The sequence below is a fragment of the Pristis pectinata genome, chromosome 12 (genome assembly GCF_009764475.1).
Source record: "Pristis pectinata isolate sPriPec2 chromosome 12, sPriPec2.1.pri, whole genome shotgun sequence".
NCBI classification, from domain to species: Eukaryota; Metazoa; Chordata; class Chondrichthyes; order Rhinopristiformes; family Pristidae; genus Pristis; species Pristis pectinata.
Window position 1 is genome coordinate 43,390,697 of NC_067416.1, and position 18,393 is coordinate 43,409,089.

Consider the following 18,393-nt stretch of genomic DNA (forward strand, 5'->3'; position numbering starts at 1 on the left):
AGGCATGGAAGGGCGTAATGATGACAAGTCATTGGCTGTGCTGTACTGTGGCTAAATTGCTATAGTTATGATTCCTGTATGCAGGATGATTCCATGTAGTTGTATGGTCTGCTACCAAGTCCAGTGCACAACCTTATTATTTCATGCTGTACGTTAAATCCTGTAACTTTTGTTGTATACCAGTTGGCTCAAAGTCTTGCACAAGCTGGTTATATTAAAACATAAGAAATAGAATTAGAATTAGGGCATTCTACCCCTCATGCCTGCTCTGCCGTTCAATAGACTAATGGGGTTAATGGCTGGATTTGTGGCCGATATTTACCTCGGTGGCACTTTCATACACTACCCGGTATTGCTTGATTTCGCTAAAGGTTTATCCATTTTTGCATTCGGGTTGCACAGGAGATCTATTCAGAGGCTTGATGGAATTCCTATGTGCAGTTTAGTTAAAATTCCATTGCAAGGGCAAGTTCACAGGTCTTTGCAGTGGTCCTGAAAGATGTTCATGAGTTGTGAGTAATGTGCAAGCAAAGAACTTGTCCAAGGCTCTGTGTGCAACTTTCAAGTCCTATATGCAGAATGATTTCTGATTCTAAGTACTGTGTAGGTTGCTGGCTGGCTGGTTCCACTTCCTGTGCACGTGCTGGTTATTGTTCCTTGATTCTGTATACCAACTGATTACAGTTCCAACTTTGAAGTTAAATAGTAGACCCATAAGCATTAGCCATAGTTCCTATGCAAAGGCTGGTTGACAGTCGCGCATGCAGGCTGGTTTGTCATCCTGTGTAAAAGCAAATTCCAAGATCTTTGAATAAATAACTTCCTGGTCCCGACTGTCCACCTAGGATAAACAATTTGTACATATGAGTCCCACATACCAGTAGATGGGTCCAAGTGCTGCACTCAGATGGGTTACCATTTCCTTGCACGAGCTGGTGATCAGTTCTGTCCAAAGGCAGATGCTTTGCTCAGATAGATTGCAGGCCTTGGGTTCTGACTTAAGTCTGCAGGTTGGTTACAATTTGTGTATGCGGAGGCATGAATATAGGCGGCATCACATTGGTTGTGAGGTTGGTTCGCAGTCCTCTCTGGAGGCCGGTGGTAATACAAGAACAGAGGTTGTTTAGGATTCCCACACACAGATTGCTTACAGTTGCTGTTTGCAAAATAATTAGGCTTAACTATGCATAGATCGGTTTCAGTTCCTGTTTTCAGTTTGCTCTGTGCATAGTGTGGAAGCAGGTTTTAGTATATTTGCACGGACTGGCTCCTGCACCTGACCTGCTTCCTGGACCCACGTTCTGCACCTCAGATCATTAGAATAATTTGGTTTTGAAGCCCATCGATGAGCTGCTTTCAAGTCCTGTTACTATTCCTGTATTTATCATGTTAGGGATCTGCTGCAAGGTTCTGAGATTTTTATTCACACTAGTTACTTCTTCCAAGTTCTGTGCAGACAGTTCCTGATTTTGTGCATGGCACAAGCTTCTGGTTCCCAAGGCCGGTGCACTTGTAGTTGATATTTTGAAGTCCTATCTGCAAGGTTACTGTTTCTGGCTGCTATGTATGTTTGTTGTTTCTTCCAAGCCTAAGGCACAGGGAACAGGGAATAATTCCCCTACTCTTCTTCAAAACAATGCAATAGTATCTTTTACATCTATCTGAGGGGGCAGAGAATTTAATACTTCTTCCAAACATTATCACCTCTGACACTGCAAGCACTGGTGTGTTGGCCTAAATTTTTGTGCTCCTGTCCCTCAAGTTCAACTTTCTGAATCTTAGGTGTGTGTGCTATCAACTGAGTCAAGACTGACACCCATATTTCATACTTTATCCACAGCGCCTCAGTGTTCTTCAAATCATCCACATTCGTGGGTGCACAGATACCGTACTGAATTGGTTCTTGGCACACTACGTGGTTATGGCTGCACTTTTATTGGGTATAATAGTGCCACAGGTAACTTTACTATATCTTACTTCATGTCATAGAATCACTAAAATTTCTTCCTGGGATATGCACTAATTAATATTGTTCCACTCCTCCACCCCCCAATGAGAACACTGAAAGGGCTTAATTCAGATGTTAATGACTTGGGTGATGGTGCTAATGGAAGATCAATCACTTTTCCCAATCTTCCATGACTATACCAGCCCAGAATAAAAGAAATTTCAGTAAAGCTGCTTGATAATCATCTGGAATATAGAGCCTAGCACACCACAGAGCAGCTTTCTATAAACTTGAGAATGAGGTTACTCTTCCACAGTCTGCTGCCCTTTCGCCACTTTACAGATTGATGTTCAAAACCACAGTGAAAATCAACTTTCGCTGTATTTATACTCAAGACTTGCAGCGTGTAAATGATTTTCAACAAGAAGAAAATAAAATATTATATAATTCTACATAAAGCTTCCTGCTGTTGAGTTGAAGCCAAAAAGAATTTGCACCACCGGAGATGCCCTTTGCTTTGAGGTCATCAAATAAGGAGAACTTTAATTAAATATTCACACTGGAAATGACCAATGTACTCATTTTAAATTCTTGTGCACAGTTTTTATACAACCAATAAACCCACTCAAAACCAATGAGTCAAAGAGCCCATACCACATTATACTGTATTATGTTCAATATTTATGTTTCGGTTATGTCCAGTTGAGTTTCTACCTAAATGATTCATGACCTCCAGTGACAGGCCTCCTCATCATTTGCCATTCCCCTAATCTTTGTTCTTTTATTATTGTATTTGATTCTCTTAGAACATGCAACATTAAAGCACAGTACAGGTCCTTCAGCCCACAATGTTGTGCCGACATTTTATCCTAACCCTTCCCTCCCACATAGCCCTCCATTTTTCTATCATTCATGTGGCTATCTAAGAGCCTCTTAGATGTCCCTAATGTATCTGCCTCCATCACCTCTGCCGGCAGTGCATTCCACGCACCCACCACTCTCTGTGTAAAAAAAAACTTGCCTCTGACATCCTCCCCCCCATACCTTCCTCCAATCAACTTAAAATTATGCCGCCTCGTGTGAGCCATTTTCGCCCTGGGAAAAAGTCTCTGACTGTCCACTCGATCGATGCCTCTTATCATCTTGTACACCTCTGTGAAGTCACCTCTCATCCTCCTTTGCTCCAAAGGGAATAAAAAGCCCAAGCTCGCTCAACATGCTCTCCAATCCAGGCAGCATCCTGGTAAATCTCCTCTGCACCCTCTCTAAAGCTTCCACATTCTTCCTATAATGAGGTGACCAGAACTGAACACAATACTCCAAGTGTGGTCTAACCAGAGTTTTATAGAGCTGCAACATTACCTGCGGCTCTTGAACTGAATACTCTGACTAATGAAGGCCAACACACCATAAACCTTCCTAACAACCCTATCAACCTACGTGGCAACCTTGAGGGATATATGGATGTGAACCCCAAGATCCTTCTGTTCCTCCACACTGCTAAGGGTCCTGCCATTAACCTTGTCTTCTGCCTTCAAATTCAATCTTCCAAAGTGTATCATTTCACACTTTTCCGGGTTGAACTCCATCTGCCACTTCTTAGCCCAGCTCTGTATCCTATCAATGTCCTGTTGTAACCTACAGCAACCTTCTACACTATCCACTGCACCACCAACCTTTGTATCATCAGCAAACTTACTAACCCACCCTTCCACATCCTCATCCAAGTCATTTATAAAAATCACTAAGAGCAGAGGTCCCAGAACAGATCCGTGCGGAACACCACTGGTCACCAACCTCCAGGCAGAATACGCTCCATCTACCACAACCCTCGTCTTCTGCAGACGAGCCAATTCTGAATCCACACAGTCAAGTTTCCCTGGATCCGATGCCTCCTGATTTTCTGAATGACCCTCCATGAGGAACTTTATCAAATGCCATACTGAAATCCATGTACACCACATCCACTGCTCAACCCTCATCAATGTGCTTTGTCACATCTTCAGAGTTTTCCTCCAGACCAGCCCTCCTCCTAGATCGCACTCCATGTTCCCTCGGGTACTCTTGCAGTCCCTCCTGCACTGATCTACACTGCAGCCACTCGCTTCAGCTAATCTGACAGCATGTCCTAAATCCAAGACTTGCACCACCAAGAAAGACAAGGGACTCGGGTGCATGGGAACACTATCCTCTATGACTATAACAGAAATGCTCCATCCCAGACAACATCTGGTAAATATTGTCTGCACAGTCTCCAATTCAATCACCTCCTTCCTACAGTGTGATGACCAGAACTGTACACAGTACTCCAGTTCTGGCCTAACCATTGTTTTTTAAAGTTGTACCGTAATCTCCGTGCTCTTATGTTCTATGCCCTGGATAATGAAGGGAAATATCCCATATGCCTTTATTTACCTGTCCTGCCAACTTCAGGGATACTTGGACTTGTACACTGAGGTCCCTCTGTTCCTCAATATTCCCTAGGACCTACTATTCTTGAGACATTCTGGGCCATAATCATTCAATATAGTGCCGGGAAGTCAGGACAGTCACAACTGATTAGGGATGGATGGTTACCTTACTCCTGTTTGTTTGGTACCATTCCTTGTCCTAAAGGCTGTCAGAGCAGGAAATGAGAATGTCCATCAAGGCTATTCTAAAATCTTATTTCCTACAATAGAGGCTTTATCAGAATAATTGCAATCTCTATAATCCTACTTGCTTCTCACTCCCACTGTCCTTAATTATCCACTCTCCCCCTCTCCGCTCACTACTTGTACCTTTTAATATCCCAAGCAGTCCATACTCTCCATCCTGCAACCTCAATAAAGCACCATATCTGGTCTTCTCACTCACCGTGCCCTTTCATATCCCTCCCTGTCCAAATCCAGTCTTTCCTCCTTCCCACACCATTTATATTTGCCCAGTGTCTCCTCAGTCCTCTTCCCCTTCAAAATTCCAACGTGTGATTCCACTCTACCCTCACCACCAGCCTAATGTACTTCCCCTCTGTTCTTCTTAATAAAACAAGGAGAGACTATAAGATGTAGTTCCTGACACATGCAGGCTGCTCTGAGCCCCCATTACCACCTTCCCTGGCCCCCATGGAGAGAAATGCCGGTTGGGAGAATGTGGAACATGCTGTGTGTGATGTGGGGCAGGTACTGGATTTTTGTCGGGGGGGGGGGTGACCCTTGTGGGAAGAGGTTTATTGGAATGGAAAAGTGAAAAGCTGGCAGCGGAGAGGTGAGAAAAATGGGTTAATTGTGGGCATTTAGAGCGGTCATAAAGTCATAGAATTGTGGACCATGAAAACAGGCCATTCAGCCCAACCCTTCCATATTAATCCCATCTCCCAGTACTTGGTCCATAGCCTTCTATGCCTTGGTGATTCAGATGCGCATCATACACTTCTTTAATGCTGTCAGTGACCCCATTTCATCCACTCCCTCAAGCAGTACACTCCTGATGCTTACCACTCTCTGGGTGATGAAGGTTCCCCTCGTATCCCCTCTAAGTCACTTTCTGCTCACCGTAGATCTGTGTCCTCTGGTTATATCTACCTCTGATATGGAGGAAAAGTTTCCTGCAGTCTACCCTATCTATACTGCTCATAATTTTATATATCTCAATCATGTCCCTTCTCAATCTCCAACACACCAGGGAGAACAGACTTAGCTTCTCCAGTCCCTCCTCATAACTGAACTGCTCCCTTCCGGGCAGCATCTTAGTAAATCTCCTCTGCACCCTCTCCAGCACAACCACATTCTTCATACAGCGTGGTGACCAGAATTGCACACAGTACTCCAGCTGAGGTCTGACCAAGGTTTTATAAAGTTGGAGTATAACCTCCTACTGCTGTATTCAGTGCCCCAACTAATGAAGGCCAGTATCCCATATGCCCACCTAACTACATTACCTACCCACTTTGCTACCTTCAAGGATCTATGGACTTGTACTCCAAGGTGCCTCTGTTCCTCAGTAGTCCCTAAGACCCTACCATTTGTGGAGTTATACAGCACAGAAACAGGCCCTTTGGCCCAACTTGTCCGTGCCAGCCAAGTTATCTGCTTGAGCAGGTCCCATTTCCCATGTTTGGTCCATATCCTTCTGAACCTTTCCTATCTATGTGCCTATCCAAATGTATTTTAAATGTTGTAATTTTACCTGCCACTACCACTTCCTCTGGCAGCTCATTCCATATACCACCCACCTTCTATGTGAAAAGGTTGCCACTCAGATACCTTTCAAATCTTTCCCCTCTCACCTTTTAGACTCCACTACCCTGGGAAAAAGACAATGACAATCACCTTATCGATGCCCCTCATGATTTTATAAACTTCCATAAGGTCACCCCTCAGCCTCCTTTGCTCCACAAAAAACAGTTCCAACCTGTCCAGTCTCTCCTAACTAAAGCCCTCCTGTCCCAGTAACAACCTTGTGAATCTTTTCTGTACCCTTTCCAACTTAATGACATCTTTCCAATAGCTAGGCGACCAGAACTGCAGCCAGTATTCCAACACCTCAGTATTCCAACACTTAAGGTTCCAGCAGCATCTTGTATTCCTCCTTGGTAGTCTCCAACTTGACAGCATGAACATCAATTTCTGTAACTTCCGGTAACCACTCTCCTCTGTCCCCCTTTTTTCCCTTACCCCACCGGCCTCCATCACCCCATCTCTTTCCCCTCCCCCACCCTTTTGATCTGCCCGTCACCCACACATTCCTCTCACTGGTTTCCCTCCTTGCCTCCTTCCCTTTACTCCATGGTCCACTGTCCTGTCCTATCAGATTCCATCTTCTTCAGCCCTTTGTCACTTCCACCAATCACCTCCCAGCTTCTGACATTATTCCCACTCTTCTCCCTCCCTCGCCTGTCCATCACCCCCCTCACCTGGATCCACCCATCACCCGCCAGCTCTCACTCCGCCCATTCCCCCCCAGCTTTTTATACTGGCCATCTCCCCTCTTTCTTTCCAGTCCTGATGAAGGGTCTAAACCCGAAACGTCGACTGTCCATTTCCCTCCAGATGCTGCCTGACCTGCTGAGTTCCTCCAGCTCCTTTGTGTGTTGCTCCATTTTAACAATGTTGTCATCCAAATTGTTAATATAGATGACAAACAACAGTGTACCCAAACCTGATATCTGCAGCACACCACTGGTCACAGGCCTTCAATCTGAAAAACAACCCTCCACTACCACCCTCTGCCTCCTTCCACCAAGCCACTTGTGTATCCAATTGGCTAACTTACCCTGGATTCCATATGATCTAATCTTCCAGATCAGCCTACCACGTGGGACGTTGCCAAAAGCCTTGCTAAAATCAATGTAGACCATATCTACTGCCCTGCCCTCGTCAATCCTCATGGTCACCCCTTCAAAAAAACTCAATCAAATTTATGAGAAACTATTTCCTACGCACAAAACCATGCTAACCATTCCCAGTCAGACCTTGCCTTTCCAAAATAGAGACACACCTGTCTCTGCCCCTGACTAGAAAGTCCCCTTTCACTATTGCTTTCCTGCTCTACAGCAGAGCTAGTCATGGTGCTACTGAACTGGCCACTGCTACTATTTTCCCTAGAGAGGCTATCCCCATCAACAGTGTCCCCACCAACAGTGTTCCTCCCCTCCCACTGGTACTCCCAAAATGCATCACCTTACATTTGTTTGGATTAAATTCCATCTGTCGTCTTTCAGCCCATTTAACCAACATATTGATATCTCTCTGCAGCCTGAGACAACCTTCCACACTATCAACAACTCCAATCTTCGTATCATCCACAAACTTACTGATCTTGCTTCTCGCATCCATATATTATATGTGTATATTGCAAACAGCAGGGGGCCCAACACCGATGTTTGTGGGACACCACTAGTCACAGGCATCCAACTACAAAACAATCCTCCACCATCACCCTCCATTTCCTATTGCCAAGGTGTGTGAGAACCACCTGGCTGTAGCCTTGTTGGAGTGTGCTGTGCTGGGGGAGGGATAGTGGTGGCTGGTGCCTGTTGGACATAAACTGAAAAAGGAAAATGTTGGGAGTAGGAGGTGAGAAAGGATTAGGAGTGGGCCTTCTACAGGGAAAAAATGTGAAAGTGGGCTAGATTCAGAACCACATTTGTGAAGGAGAGACCCTTTATTTAGTTGGAAGAAATTTCTGTTAGTTTCCTGAGGTAAAAGATCTGCCATGATCAGGTGCTGTATGCCCCATTCTCACTCCTACTCCTTATGTTTTTAGCCAGTATGTCAGGTAAGCAAACTGACAACTTACAACTCGCTCACAGACTGCGTTACTAATGGCAGGTTTGTCGGTCGTAGGGATCAGTTTAGATTTTCTGTTATGTTTGTAGCTGCAAAGATTGTGCATTGGATTGAATACTCAACTCAGAATGTCATGTTGGTCTATTAATGTTGAATGTAGGACAGTATGAAGAGGAAAAACAGTGGATGTAAATTCAACATCTTTCACTTGCAACACAGACAATGTCAAATGGTTCATAATTTCCATTGCGTTAGGTATTTGTTCTAATGAGGATTAATGTTTATTAACATGCTATTTTTAAACAGGATTCAAACAAGTGAACATCCTTCATTTTCTAAGTTTCTATTATTCATTTTAACGTGGTACTTGGATTCCCTGACTGGTTTTGCTCTCCTCCACAGCATAACTTGTGCAAGTGGTTGACTGCTGTCTGAGGCACAGTGTTCCTGCAGGCAGCAACACATTAGAGTCCCCTCCTCTTAAAATACTCAAAACCTCGGTCTTGTGATCTGCTATCAAACGCAGCATAAAGTTAAAGACATCTAGCAAACTACAACCATGGAAACAACTTTAAGACTTTAACTTCCCTTGTGATATAGGATTTACAATTACAATCAAAAATGGCCAATAAAGAACTTGTGAAATTTGAATCAATCTATCCTATTCATAGATTCATAGAGTTATACAGCATGGAAATAGATCCTTTGCCTCAATTTGTCCATGCTGACCAAGATCCCATTTACTTATGTTTGGCCCATGAGAGATGTTCTGTTCACTGAGCTTAGCCCAGCAAGCAGGGGTTTTATGAAAGGAGAAAACACAAGAACATAGCCAATGAGTGTGAGGGGCAAGTAAGAAGTGTGTGCATATGTCATCTGCATCTTGTAAATCAGAAAGGATTGCTGTTGAAATGGGATGCAAGATATGAGCACAGTAACCTTGAACAAAGTCTGTGCTGCTGCTCAACATATACTCTGGTGTCTACTCCAAGAGCAGCCCATGTTCCACTGATGGGTATAATAGTGGCTACCTCTCATCTATTGTTGCTGGAAGTGATTGTGTGCCACCTTTTCTCGTAAGAAATGGAAGTGTATTTATGAATGCATTTCTAAATGTCTGGCTGATTAGCCAGCAATGATCAAACAGGTGGGAGCATGTTTAAGTGGGAGATGTTGTGTTACTGAAATACTGCTAAATGTGTGATAGTATGGTAGATGTATGCATGGAGGTAAGAATTCTGATTAATAGTTTACACTGTTAGGCATTTGATGAAGGTGTATAGCATGAAGCATCAAGAGTTAGTGGTCTAATTATTGGTGTTGAATTCAGTCTTGTGTGCACAACCTGTCAATTTGACCCCATAGTTTCCTCCCGTCAGTTTTGGACCTGGGGTTCTTCCTGGGCCCCTCTCCTACTCTCTATGTCTTTAACTAGGAAGTTACTGGTGTGATAGCATAGTGGTTAAGTTACTGGACTGCAGCCAATTGTCATAAAAAAGTCCCTCAGGTTCACTAATATCTTTTAGGAAAGTTAATCTGCTATCATCATCTGTATGTGACTCCAAACTCACTAATGTGATTAACTATTAACTGCCGGCTCAGTTTAAGGTTAATTAGGAATGGACAATAAATGTCAATATCATTAACTATCAAGAAATAAAATCGAAGTTCTCAATACTTTCAGAAAATCTGGCTGCTTGTTCTTGTCCCAACCCTGCTGTGGTATTATAACAAGTCTCTCCAAAGCTAAGCAGTGTCTTCCAGCAATGGTGGAATGATTTGAACACCTTCCATTTAAGGTGACCATACCCTTTTCTTTCTCCTTTTAAGAGGTACAGTCATGGCATCGGTCAGTGCCAGTTGTCACGAGTAATTCAAGCAGCTCCCAAAATTACACTTCATGAAGAAGTACTAACACTGGAGCAACCTATCCGCACATCCCATTTTCAGCATTATCTAATTTCTCCCTCTAGGTCGTTAGTCATCCATAAAGATCTAAATTCATACTCTTCTCCTTTAACCCAGGGTTTCTCTAGTTTGTACATTAAATATCTGCTCATATAAAGCCATTTATGGGTCATTTATTTGATCCTCTCTGCCCAACTTTGATTCCAGTCCACCTAACCCATGTTTCATTGAAATTAGTTCTCTTCCAATTGAAGAATTTATCTTTAATTGTTCCTTGGTCTTTTTCACAACAATTCGAAAGCTAATTATATTGTGATTGCTATCTTCCAAATTCTGTTTATGAACCTGCTCATCCTAGAGGCACATTGTTGACTTGGAAGTTTGGTAAGAAAGATATCCAGTACATATTTAAGGAATTCCTTCTGACTTTATGCTGACACTTCTTAATTCTTTCTAAAATTTAGTTACAGGTTTGCTCCTCTCATTTATTCCTATATGGTTGTTTGTTATACACACTCAACAACAATCTAGCTCCTCTACCATTCTTTAAGGCTAACCAAATAGATTGTCTTTTAACCATCAATTATATCATTCTTTTCCAGGGATGTTAGAGAATTTTTGATCAAAACTAACATGTCCCTTTCCCCTTTTTAGCTTCTGTATTTTTAGAATAGCTTTCTATTTATCTAAATTCGTCAAAATTTTCTACACCTCAGTTACATTTCTCCTAACCCTCACCCTACCCTGGCCCCAAAGAAATCAATGCCAGCTTATCCAATATTCCCTCGTAGCTGCAATTTTCTACTTTTGGCAATATTTCCAGTCCTCTCCAATGCAATCAGACTTTTCCTGTAACATGATAACCGGAACTCTACATACAGTATACAAAATCTCTCGTTTAACTAGCATTGGAGAAAATTCTGGCATAACTTCTGGCACTGATATTCTCTGCTTCAGCTAATAAAGAAAGCATCCCGTGTTCCTTTCAAAGTAACCTACTGACTCATCCAACCAACATTAAGGATCTGGAGACATACTTTCCAAGGTTCCTCATTCCTCCATACCTCTCACCTTCCTCTCATTTAGTATACATCCCTTGCTCTGTTGTACCTCCAGATGCAGAGACTACTCTGGATTAAATTCCATTTGCCACTTTCCTGCCCAACTGTCTAGACCATCTCTTTCTTCCCACAGTGTAAAGCTTTTTTCCTTACTGTCAACCCCATACCTAATTTTTCCATCATCTGTAAACTTCTTTAGCATGATAATTAAATATAAATCTCAAACGCTGGTATACTTTAGAAAAACTGATGACAGAGCCTTCCAGTCACTAAAACATCTATCGATCATTACCTTTTGTTTCCTGTTACTGAGCCAGTTTTGAATCCAACATGTTACTGTCCCCGAGATTCCATGGGTCTTTCCCTTCTTATCAGCCTACCTTGTGGCACTTTGCCAAGCCTTCCTAAAATCCATTGCTCTTTTCCACCCTCCTTGAAACCTCAGAAAACAAACAAATCAGACAGACACAACCTTCCTATAATGAATCCATGCTGACTCTCCCTGGAATCAAAATCCTGAACTCCCTCCACCAAACTTGCTGCATGAGTTTGAGATAAGGGTTCACCACCACTTTCTCAAGGGCAATTAAGAATGGGCAGTAAATGCTGGCCTTACCAATGATGCCCACATCCCATGAATTAATTAAAAAATATACTGTCCCCTCAGTGCAAGCAAGTGTCCCACAAAGACAAATGGTCAAATGATGTGCTTCATTTTTATAACTCCAGGAGTAAATGTTGGTCTGAAAACTCTTATTACTTTTGCTAATGGTAATTGGGTGAAATCACAGTAGATGTCATTCTTACTTCTAACGTTTCCTTAGAATAAGTTAACATTTGATATAATATTTCAGGTACTTATTCTTTCATGTTAGGATTTTTACTCAAAGCGAGTAATTCCATTAGGAATTACCCGATCTGTGTGTCTATAAATTAAGTGTCTGAAAACTCTTAACCTTCAAAAAAACAAACCAGAGAATTCAAGTAACGACAGAGTGCTTGAAGTCCGCAGTGACTTACTTAGCGACTATGTTAACATAGAACAGTACAGCACAGGAACAGAACAATTTAAACTAATCCCATCTGCCTGCACATGGTCCCTATCCCTTCATCCCCTGCTTGTTCATGTGTTTTCTAAATGCCTCTAAATGTTGCTATCATATCTGCCTCCACCACCTCCCCTGACAGGCTGTTCCGGGCACCTATCACTCCCTGTACGAAAAACAATGGTGAGAATAACACCCCATCCACCATTGCCCTCTATCTTCTATAGCCAAGCCAATTTTGAATCCATTGTACCAAGTATCTGTGGATCCCCTGGATCTTCTGGATCAGCCTACCATGATGGGCCTTGTTCAATGCTTTGCTATAGTCCATGCAGACAACATCCACTGCCCTACCCAGTCATCAATCGTTTTCTTCACCTACTCAGAAAGCTTAATCAAGTTCATAAGATGTGACCTCCCCTGCATAAAGCTATGCTGACTATCCCTAATAAGTCCATGCTTTTCCAGGTGTCAGTAACTATATTTCTAAGCACCTTCTCTGATAATTTCCCTACCACTGATGTAATGCTCATTGGCTTATAATTTCCTATTTTGTCCCTATGATCCCTCTTAAACAAAGGAGCAATATTGGGACCTCTGGGACCTCACCTGTGGCTAAAGAGGACACACTGTTAAAATCCCAGCAATCTCCTCTCTTGCCTCTCTCAAATCACAGGGATAGATACCAACAGGCCTGGGGACTTGTCCACCAAACACCACCTCCTTGATATCAACATGCCCTAGGATATTGGCATACCCCTCCCTGATCTCTCTATCCTTTATATCCTCCTCTATTGTGATTACCGATACAATGTACTTGTTTAGTACCTCACCCACTTCCTCTGGCTCCAAGCTTAAATTCCCTCTTTTGCCCTCGAGTTGTCCTACCCTTTCCCTGGTTGCTCTATTATTTTTAATATGCATATAAAATGGTATTAGTATTGGTTTATTATTGTCACTTGTACCGAGGTACAGTGAAAAACTTTTGCATACCGTTCACACAGATCAATTCATTACACAGTGCAGATACATTGAGTTAGTACAGAGTGGATTGAGGTAGTACAGGTAAAAAAAGCAATAACAGAGTATGGAGTAAAGTGTCACAGCTACAGGGAAGCGCATTGCAGGTAGACAATAAGGTGCAAGGTCACAACAAGGTAGATTGTGAGGTCAAGTGTCCATCTCAATGTATAAGGGAACCATTCAATAGTCTTATCACAGTGGGATAGAAACTGTCCTTGAGCCTGTTGGTATGTGCCCTCAGGCTCCTGTATCTTCTGCCTGATGGGAGAGGAGAGAAGAGAGAATGACCCGGGTGGGTGGGGTTTTTGATTATGTTGGCTGCTTCACCAAGGCATTGAGACGTATAGACCATGGAGGGAAGGCTGGTTTCTGTGACGCGCTGCGCTGTGTCCACAACTCTCTGCAGTTTCTTGTGGTCCTGGGCAAAACAGTTGCCATATCAAGCCATACCATAGGATGCTTTCTATGGTGCATTGATAAAAGTTGGTGAGTGTCAAAGGGGACATGCCAAATTTCTTTAGCCTCCTGAGGAAGTAGAGGCACTAGTGCACTTTCTTGGTCATGGAGTCTATGTAATTGGATCAGGACAGGCTATTGGTGATGTTCACTCCTAGGAACTTGAAGCTCACAGCCTCAGCACCGTTGATGTAGACAGGTGCATGTACACAACCCCCTTTCCTGAAGTCAATGACCAGTTCTTTCCCAAATGACTTGGGATTCTCCTTAATCCTACTTGCCAAGGACTTTTTATGGCCCCTTTTAGCCCTCCTGATTCTCTGTATAAGTTCTTTCCTGATTCCTTTCTGTTCCTCGAGGGCCCTGTCTGATTTGAGCTTCCTAAATCTTACATATGCTTCCTTTTTCTTTTTGACTAAACTTACAACATCTCTCGTCATTCATGCAAGCTGGAATGAGTTATGCCAAAGGCTCTCCATCCAACTTAATTTTTCGGTTTTCAGAGGCTGATAGATCAGTATATATATTTTAAGAATACACCATCCATATTCATGGAGTATTAGAGTTATACAGCAGAGAAACAGGCCCTTTAGCCCAATTCGTCCATGTCAACCAAGATCCCATCCTGAAGTAAGTCTATTTTTCTATATTTGGCCCATATCCCTCTAAACCTTTCCAAATGTCTCTTAAGTGTTATAATTGTACCTGCCTCTACTATTTCGTCTAGCAGATCATCCTATATGCCCATAAGCCTCCATGTGAAAAACCTCTCCTTCAGGTCCCCTTTAAATCTTTCCCCTCTCACCTTAATCCTATGCCTTCTGGTCTTAGACTCCCTAACCCTGTATAAAACCTTATCTATGACCTTCACGATTTTATAAACCTCTATAAGGTCACCCCTCAGGATCCTTTGTTCCAGGGAAAACAGTCCGAACCTATCCAATCTTTCCTTATAACTCAAGCCCACCAGTCCTGCCAACATCCTTGTGAATCTTAATGGGTTGATCCTCCAAATTACCATCTCATTTAGTGTTTCTATTGTCATTATGTCAATCAGTGAAGATGAACCCAAATACTTCCTTGTATTCCTCATCGGCAATACTTTCACTTTTCCTTCACTATCCACCCTGTTTCGAAAGAAAACTTGCCCCAATTTCAAGTTACCTTCAAAAAATAATTTCTGTAGTATTTGATTTTCCATTTACCATAACACTTCCTAGCTGTTCAGTCACTTCCCTGCTTTGTACTTTGAGGCTCTTGTTCCCTGTAAAATTCTTAATCATTCCTCAGAATCATTTCCTTCAATCCAAGGCAAGCAATTGTTAACATTTATGCTGCTCAAGTAATTTCAACAACCACCCTGGGGTTAGCCTGAAGTGCAAAAGTAGTTCCCAGGCTCCCTTCTCCAGCATAAATTCATTCTTTAAAGTCCTTTCTGCTCCCACCTCCCAGCCACTATACCCTTTCCTCCAACAAGAACTGAGCAGCTCTTGCAAAGAAACATAGAAAATAAGAGTAGGAGTATATCATTTGGCCCTTTTGAACCTACTCCACCATTTAATATAATCATGGTCAATCATTCAAATCAAATACCCTATTCCAGCTTTATCCCTACATTCCCCCCAAGGAGATGTGCGGGGCAAGTTTTTTTACACAGAGAGTGGTGAGTGCCTGGAGTGTGTTGCCGGGGGTGGTGGTGGAGACAGATACGATAGAGGCTTTGAAGAGGGTCTTGGATAGGCACATGAACGTGCAGGAAATGAAGGGATATGGACATTGTGTAGACAGACAGTATTAGTTTAGTTGGGCATTTGATTAATTTAATTTGTTGGGCACAACATCGTGGGCTGAAGGGCCTGTTCCTGTGCTGTTCAGTTCTATGTTCTATTCCATTAGGTCCATATCCTTCTCTGCAATGCATAGAAGGATACCAACCTAATGTGTGTAAATGGAATTAGTGTAGAAGGGCAAAATGGTCAGCATGGATGTTGTGGGTCAAAGGGACCATTTCTGTGCTGTGGAACTCCACAACTCTATTACTTGATTTCTTTAGCTACTGGTACTATGAATGACAACTTCTTGAATGTGGTTTGATTTGGCCTCAACTGCATTTTGTGGTAGTGAACTCCACAGGTTCACCACCTTCTGGCTGGAGAAATTTCTCCTCCCCTCTGTCCTAAATGGCTTATTAACCTGCATTCTTAGGCTGTGACCCCCTCCCCCAAGTTCTGAATTTCTCCACCATTGGGGAACATCCTTCCTGCATCAGTCCCATCAGCATTTTATAAGTTTCAATGAGGTCCTTTTTCTTTCTCCTAAGCTCCAGGGAACATAAGCCTAATCGTCCCAAATATCTCTTCATACATCAGTCCTCCCATCCCAGAATCAGTTTGCTGAACATTTGTTGCACTCCTTCCTTAACAAGAACATCCTTCCTCAGTTAAGGAGACCAAAACTGTACACAAAACTCAAGATGTGGTCTCAATAATGCCCTGCACAATTGGAGTAGGGCATCCCCATTCCTGTATCCAATTCTTCCCTTTACAAGGGACAACATACTATTTGCCTCTTCAGCACCTGCTGCACCTGCATGCTTAACTTCAGCGATTTGTGCACAAGGACACCCAGGTCTGGTCACATCTCCCCTTTCCTCATCTGTCAACATTCAGGTAATAATCTGCCTTCCTGTTTTTTTGCTGGCAAAGTGGATAACCTCACATTTATGAACGTTATCCTGCTTCTGCCATGCATTTGCCCACTTGCTGAACTTGTCAAAATCAAACTTGAGCCTCTCGACATCTTCCTGTCAGCTCATACTCCCATCCAGCTTTGTGTCATCTGTAAACTTGGAGATAATAAATTCAATTCCTTCAGCTAGATAATTAATATTTACTGTGAATGGCCGTGGTGCAAGTACTGATTCCTGCAGTCCCTCACTAGTCTCGAGCTACAACACAGAAAAAGACCTGTTTATCCCTATTCTTTGTTTCCTGTCTGCCAACCATATCTCTGTCCATGTCAGTACATTATCCACAATCCCATGCACTTTAATTTTACCCACTCTTCATTAGTAAGCTTAATAAATCATCGGTTAGACCACATTTGGAGTATTATGTGCAGTTCTGGTCACCAGGTTGTAGGAGAGATGTGATTAAGCAAGAAAGTTGCAAAAAAAATTTGCAAGGATGTTACCTAGATTGGAGGGCTTGAGTAATCAGGAGACGTCAGGATGGCACGGTAGTGTAGCGGTTAGTGTAACACTATTACAGTGCCAGCAACCTGGGTTCAATTCCCGCCACTGTCTGTAAGGAGTTTTACGTTCTCCCCATGTGTCTGCATGGGTTTCCTCCCATGTTCCAAAGATGTACAGGTTAGGAGCTGTGGGCATGCTATGTTGGCGCCGGAAGCATGGCGACACTTGCAGGCTGCCCCCAGCACATTCTCAGTAATGCAAAAGGATGCATTTCGCTATGTGTTTCGATGTACATGCGACTAATAAATAAATATCTTATCTCATCTTACATTGGATAGACTAGGTCTGTTCTTCCTGGAGTGAAGGAGGCTGAGACGTGACGTGATAGAGGTACATAAAAGTATGAGAGGCATAGATAGGATAGATACCTAGTGTCTGTTTCCCATGTCGAAAACTAGAGGGCATTGGTTTAATGTGAGATGGAGGAGGTTTAAAACAGATCTGAGTGGTAAATTTTTCACACAAAGAGTAGTTGGTATATGAAATAAGTTGCCAGATAGGTGGTGGAGGTAGGAACAACAATAACATTTGAGAAGACAGGGTTGTAAAGAAGGTTTTTGGCATCCTGGCATTCATAAATCAAAGTATTGAGTATAGGAGATTATGGTGAGGTTGTATAAGACATTGGTGAGGCCAAATTTGGAGTATTGTGTGCAGTTCTGGTCACCTAATTATAAGAAGGATATCAGTAAGATTGAAAGAGTGCAGAGAAGATTTACTAGAATGTTGCCATGTCTTCAGGAGTTGAGTTACAGGGAAAGATTGAACAGGTTAGGACTTTATTCCTTGGAGTGTAGAAGAATGAGGGGAGATTTGATAGAGGTTTACAAAATTATGAGGGGTATAGACAGAGTAAATGCGAGTAGGTGCTTTCCACCTAGATTAGGAGAGATAAGTACGAGAGGAGCAGATAAGTTTTTCCTTTTTTTCATTTTTATTAGGGTATTAATTATAAGGGTTAGTTTTTAATAGGGTTGTAATTACTAGGGTTAGATTTTTTATAAAGTACTTTTATAAGTGTTTTAAAAGTTTTAAGTGGTAGAGTGGGGGCTGGACTGCGCAGGCACGGCGCGGGCAGTTTAAAAAGCAAACAGACTATACAGCGGGCAGCGTCGGAGCGGGCAGCTGAGTGAGAGGGAGCAGAGTGTTTTGGGCTTTGGCTCAAAGGGCTTCGGCGTAAAGGAGCGAGGAAAGGTAGGTGACTTGAGTTAAGGAAGGGGTATGAGTGCAGTTTCCTGTACTCAGTGTCAGGTGTGGGAATTCCCGGAGTCTCCCTGCCTCCGGGAAGGCGACATCTGCGCCCGATGTGTCGAGCTGCAGCTCCTGAGGGACCGTTTTAGGGAACTGGAGATGAAGCTCGATGACCTTCGTCTGCTCAGAGAGAGTGAGGAGGTGATAGAGAGGAGTTATAGGCAGGTGGTCACACCGG

General features: G+C 42.8%; 1 protein-coding gene across 1 annotated transcript in view; it reads left to right on the forward strand.

Moving 5' to 3' along the window:
• tspan15 (tetraspanin 15) overlaps positions 1-18,393 on the forward strand; it is a 127,607-nt gene that overhangs the window by 99,720 nt on the left and 9,494 nt on the right. Inside the window, exon 7 of the mRNA XM_052027514.1 lies at positions 1,841-1,957. Coding sequence (XP_051883474.1) covers positions 1,841-1,957 — 117 coding nt within the window. The remainder of the gene's footprint in view (positions 1-1,840; positions 1,958-18,393) is intronic.